This window comes from Anolis sagrei, chromosome 3, assembly GCF_037176765.1.
Source record: "Anolis sagrei isolate rAnoSag1 chromosome 3, rAnoSag1.mat, whole genome shotgun sequence".
NCBI lineage: Eukaryota > Metazoa > Chordata > Lepidosauria > Squamata > Dactyloidae > Anolis > Anolis sagrei.
The window spans coordinates 240,709,906-240,731,286 of NC_090023.1; the positions used below are offsets into that span (position 1 = coordinate 240,709,906).

Consider the following 21,381-nt stretch of genomic DNA (forward strand, 5'->3'; position numbering starts at 1 on the left):
ATTAACTCTACCGAGTAGATGCATCCTTAGTATGGGAACACCCCAAAACATATAGATTTCATCTATTAAAGAAACAATTGAGGAATTTACCAAGGCCAATATTGGTTGCGAGAGGCTGGCTTGATGCAACACAACCATTAGTGCAAACAACTGGGGATCGTCGTGAACAGAATTTAAGCTGCGACATTCTTTTGGGAAACAATAATACGGAACCTGCACACACACAAAGGAAATACAAATTTAAAATATAACCCTATTTACTGTGTAGATCATATTTTAGCTATTCATTTATATATAAGAAGTCAAGCAACCAGATCAATTGAGTTAAATTGAATAAGTTAACGTTGAATGAATTGTTTAAAAATATTTAAAACAGCTTTCCAGACATTTCAAGTTAGTGAAAAACTTTTAAGACGTGCATCATTTCGTGAGACAGCACTTCAGTTTTCCCAGCAAACCGGAGGTTATAAGAGATACACACACACACATTATAACTTTAGATATGGTTATGATTTTCTATGGGTAAGCAGATGGAGACTGGTAGATGGCCAACGTTCTGTATCTCCAACAATAGATGTGATGGGGGAAAAGCAAGTCAAATATACTCAAAAACAGAGTTAACATTTGAAGCACCAAAATGTGTGTTGGCCAGTGTTATTTATAAATTCTGGCAATACAGAACTGGCCACAGTGGACTAAATACAATTTATGGACCAACTAAATCAAATCCAGTGAAATGATTGCTATATGGTAATCAACACTCACTTAAGTCCCATTGATATCAGCAGATCTACTCTCTATCACAGAATGTTCCTGGCAAGACATACTCCCTTCCTCTGAGGCTGAAGGAGTGTGACATACCCATGGCAACCCAGTGAGTTTCAGTGGCTGATCAGTGATTTGAATCCTGGTTTCCCAGAATTTTCCATACCTTCACTCAGTCAACAGAGACTGCAGTCAAGAAATCAGAAGTAGACGAGGGTTTAGAAGAGCAACTACAAAGGAACTAGTCAGGTGTAGAAATAGATCATTGAATTCTAAAGTTAGGGCTCTCCGTGCCATTGTATTTCCAGTTTCTGTGTATGGTTATGAAAGTTGGGGGGCTTATAGAAACAAAGAGGGAAACAACCATTTTAAAAGCAGCTGGAAAAGAGAGATGAAAAAGAAAGAATTAGCAATGCTCCTGCCAAATTGAAATGATTGCAGGCTATCTCCTTCATGCAACTATAGTGATACAGCCATTTGTTTGTGGTTAGGGTTATGGAAAATGCCATCTTTTGGCTAGACTTCAAAGAGGTAGCTGTGTTAGTCTGGAATTTCAGTATGCAAAGGGATCTTTTGGAAGTAACTGAACAAAGTTGCAGCACAAACCTTTCTAGTCATTTTCTCCTTGAAGTAGACTAAATCTACCAAAGTTTATGTCACAACATCTTTGTGTTAATCTCTGAATCCCACAATCAAGAGGACCAACAACTGTACTGACTGGGGGATTTAGGGGAAAGTGCTGCCAAAAGGAGGGTCGCCAAGCTATGTCTGCAGAGCATTCCCCTCCACTCATTCCCAGAGATGGAGAAATAGCCTGGCATCATTATTAGAAATGATGATTAATGACTTCCTCTTGAGGAGGAAGTAATTAATCATCATTTCTAATAATGATGCCAATCCAGCTGCTACTGGACTCCGGAACTGCTTCACCACACCTGCATCATAAGGATTTTTTTCAAGAGCCTTTGAAACTTTTTGAGCCTGGCCTCCTCCCTCGCAGCTGTCCATCCCTATCCAGATCTGGCAAACCCTGCCAACTCACCCTGAAAGGAGGCTGGAAACTGATGGCTTCCCAGGGGAAGACTGCCTGAAGTGGCAGCTGTCGGAGTACCACTTTTGTATCAGCGTATATGGTCTGTGGGTGCATAGTATTGAATGAATGTTGCTTGTCAACTAACTGCAGAGGCTTAATTGAATAGAATCCTTCAATGTGTAATTTGGTGAGGCACCAGCCCTCTTTGGCAGAGAAGGCAGTTGCAACTTGGGATTCCATAGCATTGAGCCATGGCAGGTAAAGTGGTGTTGTTGCATTTAATCTACAGGGTAGTTGCAACAAAAGACAAACAGAGGTGTTATTCTGGAATATCAGTCCGTAATAAGGTGTTGGAGCACCTGACAGACTAACTGGAGAAGGAAGTTGGCAGCATAAGCTTTGGGAGACTTACAAGACTCGTAAGACTCATAAATCTAGTCTCTTGTAGCTGAGGAAGAAGACTTTAATGCTACCAAAGATTCTGCAAGTAACTTCTTCCTCTCACTGAGGGTGCATCCACTCTTGTACGATTAATGCAGTTTGGCACCACCTGAACTGCCAGGGCTCAGTACTATGGAATCGTAGGAATTGTGGTTTGGCGAGGCACCTGCATTCTTTGGCAGAGAAGGCTAAAGATGTCATGACAGCACCCATGATCCCATTGCATTGAGCCCTGGCAGTTTAAGTGGTGTCAAATGGCATTTGTTCTACAAAGTAATGCATCCAGAGCAGGCATGGGCAAACTTCGGCCCTTCAGGGGTTTTGGACTCCCACAATTTCTACCAGCTGTAAGGTATTGTGGGAGTTGGAGTCCAAAACACCTGGAGGGCCGAAGTTTGCCCATGCCTGATCCAGAGACTCAGGGCCCTTCCACACAGGCATATAACCCAGAATATCAAGCAAGAAAATCCTACAATATTTGCTTTGAAGTGAGTTATCTGAGTCCACACTGCCATATATCCCAGTTCAAAGCAGAAAATGAGGGATTTTATTCAGCTATGTAGAAGGGGCCTCTCAAATCCTTAAGAAAGATTTCCTTCAGTGCCTTTCCTTACCACTTCCTTACACAAAGTCACAGCCTTTTGCTGTTTGAACAGCATTATATGGTCAGAGGGGGCCCTTCCACACAGCCCTATATCCCAGAATATCAAGGCAGAAAATCCCACGTTATCTGATAATCCAGGGCCCTTCCACACAGCCCCATATCCCAGAATATCAAGGCAGAAAATCCCACGTTATCTCCTTTGGACTGGGTTGTCTGAGTCCACACTGCCATATATTCCAGTTCGAAGCAGAAAATGTGGGATTTTCTTCATCTGTGTGGAAGGGGCCCCCAGTTCCAAGTAGATGTTGTGGGATTTTCTGCCTTGATATTCTGGGCTATAGGGCTGTGTGGAAGGGCCCTGGGACCCACAGAATTGTATTCAAACTGCACTATTTGGCAGTGTAGATGCAGCCCCACTTCAAAGTGGTCTTCTTTTTGAACAAACTTCCCACGTGGAAGCCTGGGAGATTTGTTTTTTACAGAAGGAGGCAAGAGATTTGAGGCCAGAGCCTAACGTGACAGGAAAGGAGCAGCCCCCCCCCTCCCTCTTTCCTTCCCAAAAGCGCGCGCTCCCGCCTACCTTTCGCGCGCGCGCACGCACCTCCTTGGCCAGAAAAACAAACAAAAGCCTGGCATGGAAGGCGCGGAAGCAAGGCGTTTGCGGGGGAAGGAAGGGGGTCACGTGGAAGCCTCCACCCCAAGTGCCATTGGCCCCTTACATAAGGAGTGAGACGGACTTGGCCTTTGGGCGACGAGGGAGGCAATAAAGATAGGCTCCCGGCGTGGCCCTGGTGCCTGTGACGTGTTCTGCTCACCTCGGGGCTGGCGCGCCTTCCTTTGGGCCACGCACAACTAGGCTCCCCGCTCTCTAGAGTTTGCCCTTCCCGGTGCCACGTGGAAACGAAGAGCCCCCCCCCCCCCATGGGGCGCATATTCAACACTGTAGAATTGACCCCACTCAAGTGGTGGCTCAAGGCTATGAAATTGCTTGGTGGGGATTGGAACCCTGTCCCCCAGAGTCCATCACTCAAACACTTGTACCATTTGACCCCTGGAATCAAAAGTATATACTGCATATACTCACGTACAAGTCAATATCAGGTTTTGGAAACAAATTTATGTTTCCAAACATCTCCCCCCCCCCCCAAAAAAAAGGATTCCCCTGGCAGGAAGCAGCCAGGCTTTGAAGCTGAAAAGCCATTCAGTGCTAATCAAGTTGACCCATTGCAACATTCACACTTGCCTCAAGCAGACAAGAGTTCTTTCTCCCACCATGGATAATCCACAGATACATAAACCTCATTTGCCTAGTTTCCAACAGACCTCAGAGGTTGCCTGCCATAGATGTGGGCAAAATGTCAGGAGAGAATGCTTCTGGAACATGGCCATGTCAAACATCGACCCCCCCCCCCCCCGGTCAAATAATAAATAAAATTATAGTTGAAGCCACAGCGGGAAGGGCTGCAGAGAGCAGGAGCCCCAAGCCAGGGTTATGGAGGGGGTACAGCAGCAGCTACCAAGCGCCCTGGATGTAATCTGTCTTCCCCTTTATTACAATATAACTCCTAAATGAACACACACCATGATGTATTGCCCTCTATTATTTGATTCTTTGTGTCTTCTTTGGCTTCTGTGTCTTTTTCTTCCCTTTTCGCCTCTTGCAGCCGGAAGTAACCACCATGGCCCTCATGGCCCTCGGAGTGGAGCTCGCTCCCTTCCTTCTCCCTCAAATGTGTCCTGCTTTTTCCTCAACTAACTCTGAGTCACATTTCCACCTTGTGAATGCCCTGACTTCCATTGCAGCATCCCCCTTGCTATCCACGGACTCCTCATAAGTATGTAATGTAATATTTTATGTTTTATAAACTTTGGGGTATGAAGCCAACCAGCAAGACCTTGGTGACCTTTCGCCAGCACCTCATGACCTAGGAATTCCCTCCAGCAGTTTTCCTGGGCACCATTACAACTATAAAGGACTCAATCACACATCATCTCTGGGGTCAGTCCATCTCTATTGGCTCCATAAGCCCAGTTTACAGAGGACTATAGGAGCCTGAGATCAAACCACCCGTCCTTTGTACAGCTACTTGGACATGGCAAAAGACACTCATCCCCTGGCATGACTATCTCAACACCAGGAGGTCATGTCATGTTTTCCAAAATGACATTTCCCCTTTCTCAGGACTGGATTTACTAATCCCATCACTTTGGACAATGATCTGTATGGAACACAATGAACATGGGCACCACGGGTACCCGACCCACCTTAATGGGTTACTCCTCTACACAAAAGACATTTCATAACACTCATGGGACCTGATGCCCCCTCTTTATTGCTGGGACAATGGTCATCCATTCAAAGTACTTTGCAATCCTTTGTCTCCCTTACCATCCTGCCCCGTCAGCCATTGGAGAGCAGAAATCCGCATTGGAAGTGGGGAATGCTCTCTGATTGGTTGGCAGATGCCACAATCCCACCTCTTCAAGGGAATCCTCCCCAACTGGCCATGACGTCAATGGAACTCAACCAATCATGGCAAAGCCAGCGGGAAATACAAAGGATTTCTGTCTATAAAAAATGTCTATTTTGCAATGTATGGTATCTCAGCTTTTTTTAGCAGCTTACCGCAAGCTGTTATCCTATCCAGCTGGATCAAAATAAAATTACCTCAGTGGCTTCTTCGACTAGCTGAGATTTCTTGATTTGGAAACATTGAGCTAGCTTCTTCATCTCTCTAGGTGGACAGATCCACAGGCAGCCCGCTGCTGGTGCCAGTAACCACCTTTCGCAGTGGTTCTCAACCTGTGGGTGCCCAGGTGTTTTGGCCTACAACTCCCAGAAACCCCAGCCAGTTTACCAGCTGTTAGGATTTCTGGGAGTTGAAGGCCAAATCATCTGGGACCACAGGTTGAGAACCACTGGCCTATCAAAACTCAGTATCCGCACTCTGGATTTCACTCTCCGCAGCCCGGATCTCACTATCTGCGGTTGCTTTAAATTCCTTGGTTTCATCCATACAGCCTGGAAAACTCACAACAACCCAACATATTTATGGGTTTTCATAAGACCTATGGATACCTTGGTGGTCACGCCTTGGAGAGGGAAAAACACCAGTGCTGACTACTGATGCCATTTCCCTCCCAGGCATCCAAGAAGTCCAGAATCGAGGCTTTTAAAGGGTTGTCCGGGACTGGAAAACCTTTTTTGCAACTCTGTTCATAGAAGGAGATGGTTCTGGGTTTTTTTTTATAAGAGTTAAGATATTGTTCACACATTGACCCATGGCTAAGTCAGTCAACCCAGGGATTGGGAGTTGATTTTTTGACTAAAATTTCCAAGCTTATAAATGAGTAGATAGGGTACATACATGCGGATTCGTCATTGAAAAATTGAGTCAATAAATCTGTGCTACTTGGAAATAACTAATAGTACTTCTATCAGTGTTATGACAATTTCATGGCCTCTGCTTCACCTTTCTGATTTATCAGACCAGATCTTTATCAGAGTATACTAATGCTTCAACTTGCCCAAATGAGTGGGTGGTTTTGCCCTTGTACTTTATACATGTAACATTTGTATTGTGTCATGGTGAAATATCATTGGTTTTTCACATTACTCACCTGTAGGAATGGGTTCCACAGTATGCGTCAGGGATAACTTTAGTAAAGATTGAGCAAGTCTGTATCCAGATCAATATGCCGTAACCTTCCAATATTCATAATCTGGATTTTAAATATACAATTATATTTCTCTGATAGACTTAGGAACATTGGATTTAGTAGATAAATGCTTGAGTGTGAAGAGACCCCTAATAATCAACTTTATTTGGTCCATGGAACTGCAGTTCATTTTAAATATATATATAAAAAGTGGCAATTCTTGGCCATTTTCATATAATATACTCATTGAACTGTGCAGAAACAGCAGTCAACAAACCTTTGCTCTATTTATGCAATGCCCATGTTCATGGTTCATTTCATTGTTTGATTTACAGCTTTTATCTTATTTTTACTCCCTGGAGAGCATAGGTTAACTATTGATATATTCACTTAGACAATATTGATTGTGAAGACTTCCTGTGAAATGACTAAGAATGGGCGATGTAAAGATGAGACATCCGTTAATGAACTATTTTCATTTCCTTCGAACCTAAAGAAACTTGAATTCCCTTTTTCTTTCCAGGGTCTTGCAATATCTGGAAGACTATCCCATTTAATATAGCATGGGCTTTTTATTTTTCTCTATTCATTGGATGAAGTGGCCTATAGTCCATGTTAGTTCATGCAATAATAAAAGTGTTAGGTGCCAGCGAAATCTGTATTGCTATTTTCCCCCCCTCTGCATAGTTGATTAAACAACCACATTGCCAAAAATAATCCTCCATCACTGGGAAAGGTATATAATATTCCAATAATATTTTCCAAATGGTTGACTGTCTAGTCTCTGATGGTAGAATATTAACAGAGATTGCTGGTCGTCATGGCAAATTGAGAGGTTGGTCTCAACGTAATCTCATTGGGGCGGGGGCAGCAGGACATAGATGCAGAAAAATGAGATAATGACAGTGAAGCCTTATAAATAAACAGAGCCCTTTTTTTTTCTGCCAGGCTGAAACCTCTACTTAGGGAAGCCATCCCAAAGCAGGAGCCAAAACACAAGTGGACTGTGTTGAAAGATAGCAAGAAGCTCTTCTTTAAATCACCAAAAGGATCCCAGGAAAACTTGCCCTTCTTCTTTAGTGGAGTAGACAATATTGTTGTGGAAACATGTGTTGCGGAGGATGTGCAAAATGCCTTGGATTTACACTCATTCCTCTGACTGTGCTCTGTACTATTGCCAATATTTTGCTGTTTTTCCCGGGAGGAACAGTTCAAGAAACCGATGGTATTTCTGATGAAGTTTTGTATTCTGGAGGAATCCTGGGTTCTGGTGTTCTGGTAAGTATATGAAGTATTTATCATTTTCATTACTGGCTCACAGCTATAAGGTTTGCTGAAGTTTGGCATATTATGGCCTGGGTTGGAAATTATATTTACAATAATTATTACTTGTGCATTCTTTTTATCTCCTGCCTTCTCATTGGGAGAAAAAAAACCATTCAACGTGTGATACAAAAAACAAAAGTTAAACGATGAACTGGAAATTCAAAAGTAATATGTTGAAAATGAATTAAATTTCCTATTTAACAAATGTCAAATGTGTTCAAAACACTATACAGTTCTAATATTGGGTTGTTTTTGAAGGATGGATCAGTCTGCCATTTTATTACCCCAACTTTATACAGTAACAAATACTGTGTTGTTGAAGGCTTTCATGTCTGGAATCACTGGGTTTCTGTGAGTTTTCTGGGCTGTATTGCCATGTTCCAGAAGCATTCTCTCCTGATGCTTTGCCCCCATCTATAGCAGGCATCCTCAGTATTCTATGTAAAAGCTAGTACTTCTATGAAAGACATAGAATTTATGGTCAACCATATGGTCAACCCTAAATTTTTATATGAAGTCAAATATTAGCCTTTTAATCCTGGAAATGATTCCTAACACTTTCAGTGGTGTCTGTTTTTAAGTTCATATGATTTGAAATGCATCACTGGATCAAAATCATCTTGCTGTTTACTGTCAGGTAGACAAACTGTAATATTGGTAAAAGCGACAGTATTTCAGCATCCAAATTAATTCAATTAAATTGAGAACTGTCACACACTAAAATACTTTCATTGTTATCATCAGATGGTGTTTCCAATTTTGGTCTTTGCGGGTCTTAAGAATAATGATTGCTGTGGATGCTGTGGTAATGAAGGCTGTGGAAAGAGATTTGCAGTAAGTATAAAAATCTAACTTCTAAATAAAATGGAAGCATATACATAATGTTAGTCTATTTATTTATCAATTCTTAACACTTAACACTAATACTAACTTACAAACAAACAAGAAAGTATTAGAAAGTAATATATATTGAGAAAGTAAAGAATTGGAAAGAAAGAAAGAAAGAAAGAAAGAAAGAAAGAGGAAAGAGACATTAACTAATACAGAGTAGAGCTTGGATGCCATCCCCCATCCTCACTGTAATGAAGAGAAATATATAGATTATTAATAATAACAACGTATCACCCACCTTTCCCTTATTAATAATAATAATCACAGATTGCATTGTTACATTTCTTATTTCTCAAGTTCTTAAACCATTTCCAGTCTTTCAAGAAATCTGTAGTTGGCTTATCCCAAGCATGGACAAACTTCGGCCCTCCAAGTGTTTTAGACTTCAACTCCCACACATTCCTAACAGCCTAGCAGCTTATAAAATGATCCTAACTTGGGTATATATCTTTCCATTTGAAGAACTTGTTTAGTTCCATCATAGTTGGCTGACAAGGTCTTCATCATTTTCTGCACATGCAGTTCCATAAAGCTTCTTCCCAGGTAAATTTGTACAGAATTGCAGCTTTTAGTTTTTATGTGGCTTGTAATTTACATGTTTAAGAGGCTTAAAGGAATAATGGCATACAGCGAAATAAAACTGACAAGATGTGGGAAGGAAAGGATGAATACAAAAGAAAAACAATAGATTTTTTTTTTCATGTCAGGAGCAACTTACGAAACTGCAAGTCGCTTCTGGTGTGAGAGAATTGGCTGTCTGCAAGAACATTGCCCAGGGGATGCCCAGGGGTTTTGATGTTTTACCATTCTTGTGGGAGGCTTCCCTCATGTCCCCGCATGGGGAGCTGGAGCTAACAGAGGGAGCTCATCCATGCTCTCCCCAGATTCGCACCTCTGACCTGTCGGTCTTCAGTCCTGTTGGCACAAGGGTTTAACCCATTGCGCCACAGTGGTCTCCTAAACAATAGATATATAACAACTTATTTGTGTAATCTGAAGTATTTGGAACTCCAGTTTAATTTTATCCTTCCAATTATATATCTTCAAACTATTTATTTATTTATTTATTTATTATTCAAACTTATATGCCGCCACTCCCCTGGGGCTCAGAGCAGCTTACAAGAACAGGCTAAAATCGAACACAATTAAAAAAATAATTTTAAACAATTTAAAAACAGCAATATCAAAGATCAAAGGCCTGTCGAAACAGATATGTCTTACAAGCTCTGCGGAAAGCTGATAAGTCCCAGCTTTATATAACAACTTATTTATGTAATCTGAAGATATATAAACTGGAAGGGTAAAATTAAACTGGAGTTCCAAAGACTTAGAATTTAAGTTTTAAAAAAGATATTAACTGAGATTTGAAAACCTTAATTGAAGAAGCAATCCACAACCGTTCTAAGAACAGAAAGCAGCAAGGAAGGAAAATAAGAGTAAAATATCATGGGTTGAGTAAGGAAGGTGGACTTCAAGGACTGAAGATCCAAGTAAGTCAATAATAAGGGATTTAAACTGAAAGATAACAGTGAACTGAATTATGCAGAATTAAAAAAATAGAACAAGACACTAATATTGGATCAAAAAGATGTCAGAAACGAAGGGACATCAAAAGTGGAATAACACAATCAAATTCCCAATGATGTTAGCAGTGTGATGTTGGATAGACTGTGGGCAATTCCAGAGACTATGCAAGAATCTAAAGAAGCAAATTTAACACGAATGGAAGATTTATAGATTATATCTTAGTGTAATGGCTATGGAAACCCACTGGGCAATTCAAACTCACTCCACCTCAAAGGAAGTCAAGGGCAAACCTGCTCTTTAAAAAAAATCTCCTAATGAGCTAGGCTTATTCAACAAGAAACAGATGAACAAACCAATTCCCCCGTTTCCTCCCATTTCTGCCTTGTTTGGCAAGGCATTGTTCCACCACAGATTCTGTCGCCTCAAATGATTGGTCCTCCTATATATTCAGGACCTGCCTATCTTCGTGACTGCATCTTCCCCTATGAACCTGCTCAATCTCTTAAGATCTTCTGGGGAGGCTCTTTTCTCACTCCCACCTCCATCACAGACATGGCTGGTGTGGACGAGGGAGAGGGCCTTCTCGGTGGTGGCCCCCCCAGCTCCGGAATTCTCTCCCCAGGGAGATTAGACTGGCACCCAACTTGTCCATCTTTCACAAAGATCTAAATATGTGCTTGTGAGCCCTTTCCTCACAACTATTTGTCTTGCCTCCCCCTCCCCTAAGCCCAGAACTATTTTGCTATTTCAGAGTACTAGTTGCTGTCATGGTTGTTTTTATATTGTCTTATGCTCTTGTTTGTTTGTTTTTGTTTTATTTTGCTTTATGTTGCTGTTTTTTTTAAAATGTGTTATTTTAACTATGTTGATCAGGCTTGTAAGCTGCCCCATGTAAGCCGCTGTGAGTCCCTTTGAGGAGATGGAGGCGGGGTACAAAATGAAGTTGTTGCTGTTGTTGTTGTTGTTGTTGTTGTTGTTATTATTATTATTATTATTATTATTATGAAACTGCAGCTCCTAGAATCCTCCAGACAATATAGTGAGGTGTCGTGTTGGCCGAGCAAATCTGGAAGTTGTTATCCCAACAGTAGCCCTTTCAAACTGTATTATTACACAAACCCTATTATTGTATTATTACATAAATTTATGATTCGCAGTGGTCCACAATTATTTTATCTCCTATCTGCAAAATGGGCATCCCTACACTTGCCCTAAATTATACTGCTAAAAATTGAATAGGTTTTTTTTTTTTGAGAGGGAAAGAACAGAGAACGTACTCAGAAAATTACACAGAACAAAAGACTTTGTTCAGGATTCCTTAATTGGATATAATGTCGTTTGCATCACATTACGGGTTTAAGTAAAAGCAATGCCACACTATAATCCCTCAAGTCTTATGGTTTCCTGCTTCTGGTCTAAAATAGTATTGAAGATTCAGGCCACTGAAGCCCTACCAGTGCTAAACCATTAACAATCAGTGCCTTGGGTATGAGAACTTAACATTTGACCTGCCAGGTCCTGGGTGAGTTAGGAGAGTTCAATGGATTTGATGACCTCCAAACTCTTTACGTGTTTGATGGATCATAGGAAACTGATATGCTATAAACAAGTCAGCTGGGTAGTTTTAAAATCTTAGATGGACTTTGATTTTTGTTCTTCCTTTCATTTCCAACAGATGTTTACATCTGTAATATTTGCAGCATTGGGCGTTGTGGGTGCTGGATACTGTTTTATTATATCTGCTGTTGCTCTGAACCGAGGACCAAAATGTCTCATTACCAACCCAACCAATAGCTCCAAGACGTGGAGTTATCCATTTGTAGAAGGGTAAGAGATACTCTAAAACTGTCATAATTGTTATAAAATTGAGGAATGAGTATAATATCTGACTCTCTCTCTCTCTCTCTCTCCACTGACATTGTCTAATTATGTTTGACTTTGGGAGGTGGTGCTGGTCTCCATTTCTAAGGTGAAGAGCCAGTGCTGTCCGTAGACACTTCCAAGGTCATGGGACCAGTATGACTACATGTAGTGCTGTTACCTTCCCGCAGAAGTGGTACCTCACATTTGCATGTTTTCAAACTGCTAGGTTGGCAAAAGCTGGAGCCAACAGCAGGAGCTCATCCTGCTCCCCAAATTCGAACCACCAACCTTATGGTCAGCAAGTTCAGCAGCTCAGTGGTTTAACCCACTGCACCACCAGGGGCCCTATCGATTTATCTATATATAAAGTACATATCAATAGTAGTATCAATGTGGTACATTAACCTTTTTATATGAATCCATATTTTAATTGCCAATAATGTTAGTGAATTGTTTTCAACAATGCATTATCTTTAATTACTAATAATATTGAGGCATTTTCTGCAATATTTAGGACTCCGAATATTGCATCCATTGCCTTTCTCTCTGAATTCAAGCTTTCTTAAACAATTCTTTTTTTAAATACTTTGAGAGCCAGATCTCATGAACTCATAAACTTAATACCACCCAGCTTCCCCCCCCCCCCCCCCCCCATTGTGTATGCTGGATTCTCTTCAATTTTGCCATGGAGCTTGCTGGTTCCCATCTACTTCCAACAGGGCTCCATGGCAAAACTGAAGAGGAACCAGCATACACTGCTGTGGCGGCAACACGGGAGGCTTCCTGTGTTGCATTAGAATCAACAGGGGGAAAGCAGGTGGCAGATACTTCCCCCCGTGGAATGGGGTAAGGGGGAAGCTGGGTGATATAGGGCATGGGGCAATGGTTTCATCAAGCCCCCCACCAGGCATCACCAGATTCACCATGATCCGTGGCAATTCTGGCGGCAAAAGTGATGAGGTCTATAGTCACATGCATACAATAGAATGCATCAACAGGACAGACCTTTATTTTCTTTTTCCTTTTATTAAGCATACTGTAAAGTTCATCCATCTTTTCCTTTTTTTTATACAGGGACTACCTCAGTGACCATGACTTGTGGAAACTTTGTGAGGCTCCCGAATCCCTTGTGCCCTGGAATTTGACTCTTTTTTCTCTGTTGCTGATCATGAGTGGAGCTCAGATGGTACTCTGTGCAATTCAAGCTGTTAATGGACTCCTTGGAACAATTTGTGGTGACTGCACGTGTTGTGGATGCTGTGGGGTAAGACCACTTGTGTAGGCTTACTGTTAGGCCGAAGGGACACCTGGCTGGAGCACTAGCTGCTGGAGAGCAGCATTGGCAACTCCTCAATCTAAGTTATTCCTCCTGAACTACCACTCCCGCATTTGCCGAAATTTCATTTTTTAAGGCCTGTTCTGCAGCCTAAACTAGCCTGTGGCCTTCAGGTGTGTTGAGGGACACCAACCAGCCCATGTGAAACTGAAATTTTAATAGTTAAATCACAATTCCAGGTAACTTCTGTACAAAGAATGGAAAGAAAAGCCTTTGCTTCAGCAAGCAAAATTCTTGTTGCCATTTTACTGATGATTGGCTTACCATGCTTCCACTTTTTAATTGGGAGCACAATGAGAACTGGTTAACAGGTTTTAGATTTAAGTGTTAAAGTGGACCATAAAATGAAAACTTGTTTGATTACCATCACCTCTGTGTGTGTATGTATGTGTGTGTGTGTGTATATATATATATATATATATATATATATATATATATATGCCCCAAAAAGTTTGTAAAAGCTCCAGAACTTGTAGTGTTTAGTATTCTGGACTGTCATTTCCAAAATGTATTGGATATTTTTTTGTTATGTTAGGTTGAGTAGCCATGCTGGTGGAGAGATTCTGGAAATTTGCATCTGAAACAGTGACGTTTTTAAGATCTAGCAGAACTATCAGTTTTTAAAGACTATTGCTGATGTTAATTTGTCTCTTTTTCTTTTTCATTTTAGGGAAATGGCGCAGTGTAAAGCATATCTGGAATCAGCAGTGATCATGCCCTGAAAATATTTCAAATACTTTTCTAGGCATTTCTCTTGCAATGATGGGCTGCATGCCACTGAGCAAGTCAAGAATGGGGGATATTTATAATGAGCCCAGATTCCCTTTCCTTTCTGTTGATTGTTTACATTTCCCAAGGACTTCTGCAGTTGTTTTGGGGAACAAGATATTTATTTTTGGAATAGGTTCTTTTTCAAGCCAGATTTTTAGAGCTAAACACCTATGCTCTGTTTTCTCTCCAAGTTACCATTGTAATTTGAGCCCAAGAGAAGACAATTCAGGAGTTCCAGGAATGAGAAGAAAGCAATGAATTTAGGAAGAGGAACATTCCTATGTGCTCGTTTCTGAAAAAACAACAACAACAACTAATGCCCCCTCCAAAATAGCAGCTTGTTCAGTTCCAGCTAGATACCTTGTTCCTTCCAGGTTTTTTGTGGGGGGAGCCTTGTTTTACTGTAGGCTAAACAAGAAAAAAGTTACTTTTGCAGACTTTAACTCTCAGAACCCAGTGGACATAGTGACTGGGGGGAGGGGGCGGCTTCTTGTAGCTACAGTTCAAAAGGTAACATTTCCAACCTCCAATTGTTTATAAGCTTTAAAATGATATTGCAATGGTGGTTGTCATGTCTGATCATACATATAAAAAGGTCGGGGGCATTTTACTTCAAGCTAACACCCTCCAGATGTCTTGTACTGGAGCTCCCATCATCCAAACAACTGGCTGTGGATCATAACAATGGTAATCAAACATATTTGGAGGACCTCTGGCTTGTGGGATGCTGCTTTAGGATGTGAATATATCCACCCTCAAATGCTGTAAATATTACCAAAACTGGGGCATGGTTGTAAAGTGGTCATTCCTGTGGTCCTGGAATTGCATTTGATTTACAGGCTGGACTTGGAGAAGCCCCTTAAAACTATCCAACCCCTCTTTTCATACACAGAAAGACAGAGAAGATGTGTGCACTTTTAACAAGAAACTTCTTGTAGTTTGAAAGCTACTAGGCACTTTTTCCAGTCAGCAGAGAGATAAGAAGCCCCTGCTTCTCAGTGTTTGGACACATTTTCTTTTCTTTTTTTTTATTGCCACTCCTAGAATTTACCAGTCAACATAGCCACTGGGTTCCAAGAGCTATAGTCCAAAAAAATAACATTTCCAACCTCTGACATTATTGTTCCTTCCATATTGAATCTCAATTAAATGCCTGGAATTACTTAGCACCCCTAAGTATTCCAAGTTTGTTTCTGATTTTGCTCTCGACATGAAAATCTTCAATTCTATGTTTTTGTACCTTTCAAGATACAGGACCAAAGTCAAGAAAGACAACACCAGTTAAACCTTAGAGGACACATATTTGCATGGCATCTGCCAATGTACCACCCACTGTCTTTTTGTTATTATCCTTGATTTATTGTAGCTTCTAGAATTACAAGTCCACATATCTGTGCTCCTTTATCCAAAGATTTGTTTGTATATATTCTAATATAAAGAGCATTGTGCTCCACGGTAGAAAAAAAAATCAGAAAATCATTGAAATGTTTTATTTTGTATTTTTTATAAACTTACTGTGTGCTATAAAGTATATAAGGGTTGTCAAAGGCTTTCATGGCTGGAATCACTGGGTTGTTGCAGGTTTTTTCAGGATATATGACCATGTTCTAGAGACACTCTCTCCTAATGTTTCACCTGCATCTATGGCAAGCATCCTCAGAGGTTGTGGGACCTCACAACTTCTGAGGATGCTTGCGATAGATGTAGGCAAAACGTCAGGAGATAATGCCTCTAGAGCATGGCCATATGGCCCGAAAAAACCTACAACAACCTATATAAGGGGTCTCTTTCACTAACAGAGTTCTAGGGCAGGATCGTATTGATTATGCCTTGAATAATTTGGCAGCATCCCTGCTCATGTAAGACTGAGGATGTTATCGCACACAGTTGGTAGCAAGGGTTTGGAGTTCCATAGCCATTAATGGAAGTGCTCACCACTGCATGACACTTCTGTGAAGTTGCTCGAAACCAGCATTCAATGAAAGAGTATTCCCATTTTTAGAAAGTTGAAAGTGCTTTGAATCAAAGTTCAAAGTGTTTCCAGGTGGTGAGATAATTCAAAAGTGCTTCTGCAGTGAGTTTGAAGGTAGTGAGGCATTAATGTGGATGTGTTGTTGAACTACTTCAGTTCCTCATGGCCAAAGTGCTAATCCGCTTGGTGAGCAGACTGAGGACGCTTCTACACAGCCATAGAACTCCAAACATCATGGGAAAAAATCCACAATATCTGCTTTGAACTGGGTAATCTGAGTCCACACTGCCATATAGAATCATAGAATTGGAAGAGATCTCGTGGGCGATCCAGTCCAAGCCCCTGCCTAGAAACACAAAAATCACATTCAAATCACCCTTGGCAAATGGCCATCCAGCCTCTGTTTAAAAGCCTCCAAAGAAGGAGGCTCCACCACACTACAGGGCACAGAGTTCCACATACATGGCCATTATGTCTCCTCTCAGCCTTCTCTTCTGCAGGCAAACATGCCCAGCTCTTTAAACTGCTCCTCTTAGGGCTTGTTCTCCAGACCCTTCATCGTTTTAGTTGCCTTTCTCTGGACACATTCCAGCTTGTCAACATCTCCCTCAAATTATAATCCAGTTCAATGTGGATTTTATTCAGCTGTGTGGAAGAGGCTTAAGGGGACCTCTGCCAGCAAAGCCTTAGTTTCCCTCTTTTGTCCTATTCACTTCCTTTAAAAATATGCATGGAACTGCACAGTTTCATGGTTAATTTTAGGCACAGATAGGGATTTCCCTTCTTGATTAAATCTTTCTGTACTTTTGGCTAGTTTTCCTTTGTTGTTTTGCAAACATTTCTGCGGTTTACAAGCTAGCCATTGCAGGTTTGTCAATGAAAAGTAGATCTCCCCCTTACAGAATACACAACATGGGAAATACTTGTAATTGCAAAATCCATCTTTACATTTTTATTAATATTTAAAGTATTTAAAGAGACTGTTTGTGAACTTGCAAAGTAATTAATTGTGATGCTCCAGTCTTACAAGATTTTGAACTCACATAGTTCTTCTGAGTGGAAAACTTAAAGGGAGCATGGACAAAAGGAGGCAATGCACATTGCAAAAGTGACATTCAGACAGCTGCAATAACCTAAAAGCGCTTACAGGCTTCTTCAAGCACTTGAGGAACAAATAGTTGTAATAATAAGACTGGCTAACCTGTTGTGCTCCAGCTCCAAACTAGATAGGTTTGCAATGCCAGATAGGTTTGCAATGCCAGTTGATGCTCTCAGGATGTTTTGTAAGAAGGTCCTGAGAGCAACAACAGCTGATGTCTTCCATGTCACCACTCCCATAGTGTCCTGGCTTCAGGAATCCCTAACACAACTGAAACCAAGCATTCTCATGAAGGTGTATTTGGAAATCAATTGTATTAACTTCAGTGGGCCCTTTGTCCTAATACATGCAAATGCAAATATTCAAGGAAATATCACTCCTTGTCTTCATGGAGATCTAATATCACCACAATGCCCCCCTCCCAAGCTAATATCCCCATGTACAATGCCCCCCTCCTCAGCTGACTGCCTTCACTTTCTTTGAGCATAAATACTCAGCCACAAAATTTCCAACTTGACTACATTGGTAGAGTTTTATGCTCAAAGAGAGTCCTGGAAATTCCACAACTCAATACCTAGAGGTTGGGCTAATCATTCTTGAACTATATTCATTCTTTCTAGTCTGCAAGTGTAACTCGTTTAAACTCTTTATTGTGACTACAAATCTCTTCCGACTTATGGTGACCGCAAGGCAATCCTATTACAGGGTTTTCTTGGCGAGATTTGTTCAGAGGGGGGTTGCTGTTGCCTTCCTCAGAGCCCAAGAATGGGTTTCCCAGTACATTTTCATGACCAAGTAGGAGTTCAGACCCTGGTCTCCAGAGTCATAGGCCAATGTTCAAACCACTGTGCCACGTTGGCTCCTTCCAAGCTCTACTCCCTTTGGGGAGAGAGGGTGGGTAATGAAAAAAGTAGTTATTATTATTATTACTCATATATAAATGTTTACTAAACTGGAAAGAGGTTGCATTTTAATTGCTGCAGCTGCTGCAGTATTTCTAACATGGAAAGCCATGCTATACGCTTCAGACTTAGGGTGACCTTAAGTCTAAAGTTTAGGGCGGAGGCTGTGTAAATGACCTTGGAGGTCTGCATCAGGCCCACAGACCTTTGTTTGGTGGCCCCTGTCATTGATAATTGGCTAAACGTTGGTAAAGTTTAACACAGTAGTATTGATCTCAGTTAGTGTGGACCGATAAACATTCCAGGACATTTAGATAACCAAAAGTTCAGTGACACCAGCTGATAATGTTACCATGACAAGGTCTCCAGAAAGTCTCTGTACTTTTAGGCGAATGTCACACGCATGCACTACATTTAGTTTTATCTCCATTAATGATCATCGTATCTTTTAAAGATAAGTAGGAATTATATTTTGATGAAGTCTTGATAATTCTCCGTTAGAGACCTTAGACCTCATGAATAGAAACATTTCCTCCATAATGGCAGGAGTCCAATGGAAAAAGAAGAAATGCTTAGGACTCATGGGGTGTCATAGGAGCCCCTAGTGGTGCAATGGGTTAAATCCTTGTGCTAACAGGACTGAAAACTGACAGGTCAGAGATTTGAATCCAGAGAGAGCACGGATGAGCTCCCTCTGTCAGCTCCAGCTCCCCATGCAGGTACATGAGAGAAGCCTCCCACAATAAAGGTAAAACATCAAAACATCCAGGCACCCCCTGGGCAACATCCTTGCAGATGACCAATTGTATCACACCAGAAGCAGCTTGCAGTTTCTCAAATCTCTCCTGCCACAAAAAAATGGGGTGTCATGCATCTGGAACGAGAATGAATTTCTTTATTGACAGATTTCCCCTTTTTTGCAAGCATTTAAACCTCACCCCATGGGTAGCATTAATGCAGTTTAATAGTATTTTAACTGCCATGGCTCTCCAGAGCTTTTTAGTAATTTCTTTAAGTCCTCAGCATTAACTTGTTAACTGTTGTCAAGTCTACTTTGACTTATGGCAATCCTATGAATGAGAAATCTACAAGTCAACCTATTCTCAACAGCCCTGTTCAGATACTAGAGGTTGATCATTAGATTTAGACTGATTAAATTGAAGGGAGTTACAGGCCAAAAACAGAGAGAGGGAGGCCTACAGTTACCCATTCCTGTTCTAACATGGATGGGTAACACAAAGGTATAAACCCTTAATGCTGAGAATGTTTTAGTGGAGAACTCAATAAAAGTAAGTCTCCAATTAGCTAAAAGAATTAAGGATGAAGAGATTAAAGAAAAGAATAATTGTAAACATGTAATTTTGAAAAAAAATCAATAAAGTCAATAAGTAAGTGCATTTTTAAAGAGGAAGTGTTGAATTTCAAAGCATTTACATAGTTCTTTGTAGAGAAGAGGGTAAAAAAGAGCATTTTAGATTTCTTTCCTGCAGGCATCGGCCAACTTGGGCCCTCCAGGTGTTTTGGACTCCAACTCCCGCCATTCCTAACAGCCTCAAGTCCCTTCCTCCCCCCCCCCCCCCCCGTCACTTAACCTCAGAGGAAAGGGCCTGAGGCTGTTAGGAATGGTGGGAGTTGAAGTCCAAAACACCTGGAGGGCCCAAGTTGGCCCATGCCTGCTTTAATGTCACCAGTAAGACAATGACTGAGGCAATGAAGTCCCAGTTATTTCTGGGATTCTAAGATTGTTTGAAACTAACCACTTGGCGAGAATGGGATTCCAAAAACATTCAGATGTCAGAATTTAGCTTCCATTTTTTCTAGGAGCACTTTTTCTTTGTTTAGAATACCAAAGCTTGTGATGCAGGCTACACACACACACACACACACACACACACACACACACACGAACATTCAAACTTTACTGGATCAAACCAGTGTTTTATTTAATATGGTCTTTGTAGGTAGGCAGTCCTATCCCTGACTCCATTTTTTACGTAGTCATGTCCTGCCACAAATCAACACTGATATGATTAAAATGTTGTTTTGTGCTCAAATCATTATGAATTACACTAACTCTAGCATTATCCAGTGCCTTAGACCACAGTTCTCATCATCTATTTGCACAGTTATCATCTATTAATCACATGACCCGAGTTAATGGGGACTATTGTTCATCATGGAATGGCTGGTCTGGACTACTAAAATGATGTGCATAGAAAAGTTTCCAAAATCTACCATGTCACTTGAGGGATTCTGGGAATTATTATCAACTTGTACAGAAAACTAAAGATTGGTTTAAAAAGGCTATTTCTTACAAAATAAGTTTTCTCAGACTGATTGATAACTGGCAAATAGGGAAAACATGGAGGCAGTGACAAACTTTGCCTTTCTAGGAGCGAAGATTACTGCAGATGCAGACTGCAGCCAGGAAATCAGAAGATGTTTATTTCTTGGAAGGGGAGGAATGACCAATCTCGATAAAATAGTGAAGAGTAGAGACATCATACTGGCAACGAAGGTCTGCAAAATTAAAACAGTGGCATTCCCCATAGTAACCTATGGATGCGAGAGCTGGACCATAAGGAAGGCTGACGAAGCAAGATAAGATGCTTTTGAATTGTGGTGTTGGAGGAAAATTCTGAGAGTGCCTTGGACTGCAAGGAGATGAAACCAGTCCATCCTCCAGGAAATAATGTCTGGCTGCTCACTGGAGGGAAGGATATTAGAGAAAAAGATTAAATACTTTGGCCACATCATGAGAAGACAGGAAAGCTTGGAGTAGAGAATGATGCTGGGGAAAATGGAAGGAAAAAGGAAGAGGCGCCAACCAAGGGCAAGATGGATGAATGGTATCCTTGAAATGACTAGCTTAACCTTGAAGGAGCTGGGATTGTCAATGGCCGATAAGAACTCTGGCATGGGCTGGTCCATGAGTTCACGAAGAGTCAAAAAAGACTGAATGAATAAACAACAAACAACAACAAGTATTCTCAAAGAAAGGGTACAAATGATGTCTTATCCATTCTAGGGTGTTTACTTTTGGAACATCTATCCTGAGATTGCTGGCAAAGCATGGAATAAAAGATGTCTCTGTTTGTTGTCTAAAAGCCATTTTCTTGTTTCTCGGTTATCTAATATCAAATTTGCAAGTTCAAGTCTCAATTAATTACCCTTAGTCAGAGAATACTGTC

At 41.1% G+C, this 21,381-nt stretch overlaps 2 protein-coding genes across 2 annotated transcripts in view; one reads left to right on the plus strand and one right to left on the minus strand.

The window, feature by feature from the left end:
* Positions 1-209, minus strand: part of LOC132769852 (glutathione hydrolase-like YwrD proenzyme) — a 30,250-nt gene extending 30,041 nt beyond the window's left edge. Inside the window, exon 1 of the mRNA XM_060766779.2 lies at positions 91-209. Coding sequence (XP_060622762.2) covers positions 91-187 — 97 coding nt within the window. The 5' untranslated portion in view covers positions 188-209. The remainder of the gene's footprint in view (positions 1-90) is intronic.
* Positions 210-7,610: 7,401 nt separating this feature from the next.
* On the plus strand, positions 7,611-14,218 carry TM4SF4 (transmembrane 4 L six family member 4). Its single transcript, XM_060767738.2, has 5 exons — positions 7,611-7,781; positions 8,574-8,663; positions 11,923-12,074; positions 13,185-13,374; positions 14,117-14,218. The coding sequence occupies exons 1-5, from the start codon at positions 7,611-7,613 to the stop codon at positions 14,132-14,134; spliced, it is 621 nt and encodes a 206-aa protein (XP_060623721.2). The 3' UTR covers positions 14,135-14,218.
* The last annotated feature ends 7,163 nt before the right edge of the window (positions 14,219-21,381 follow it).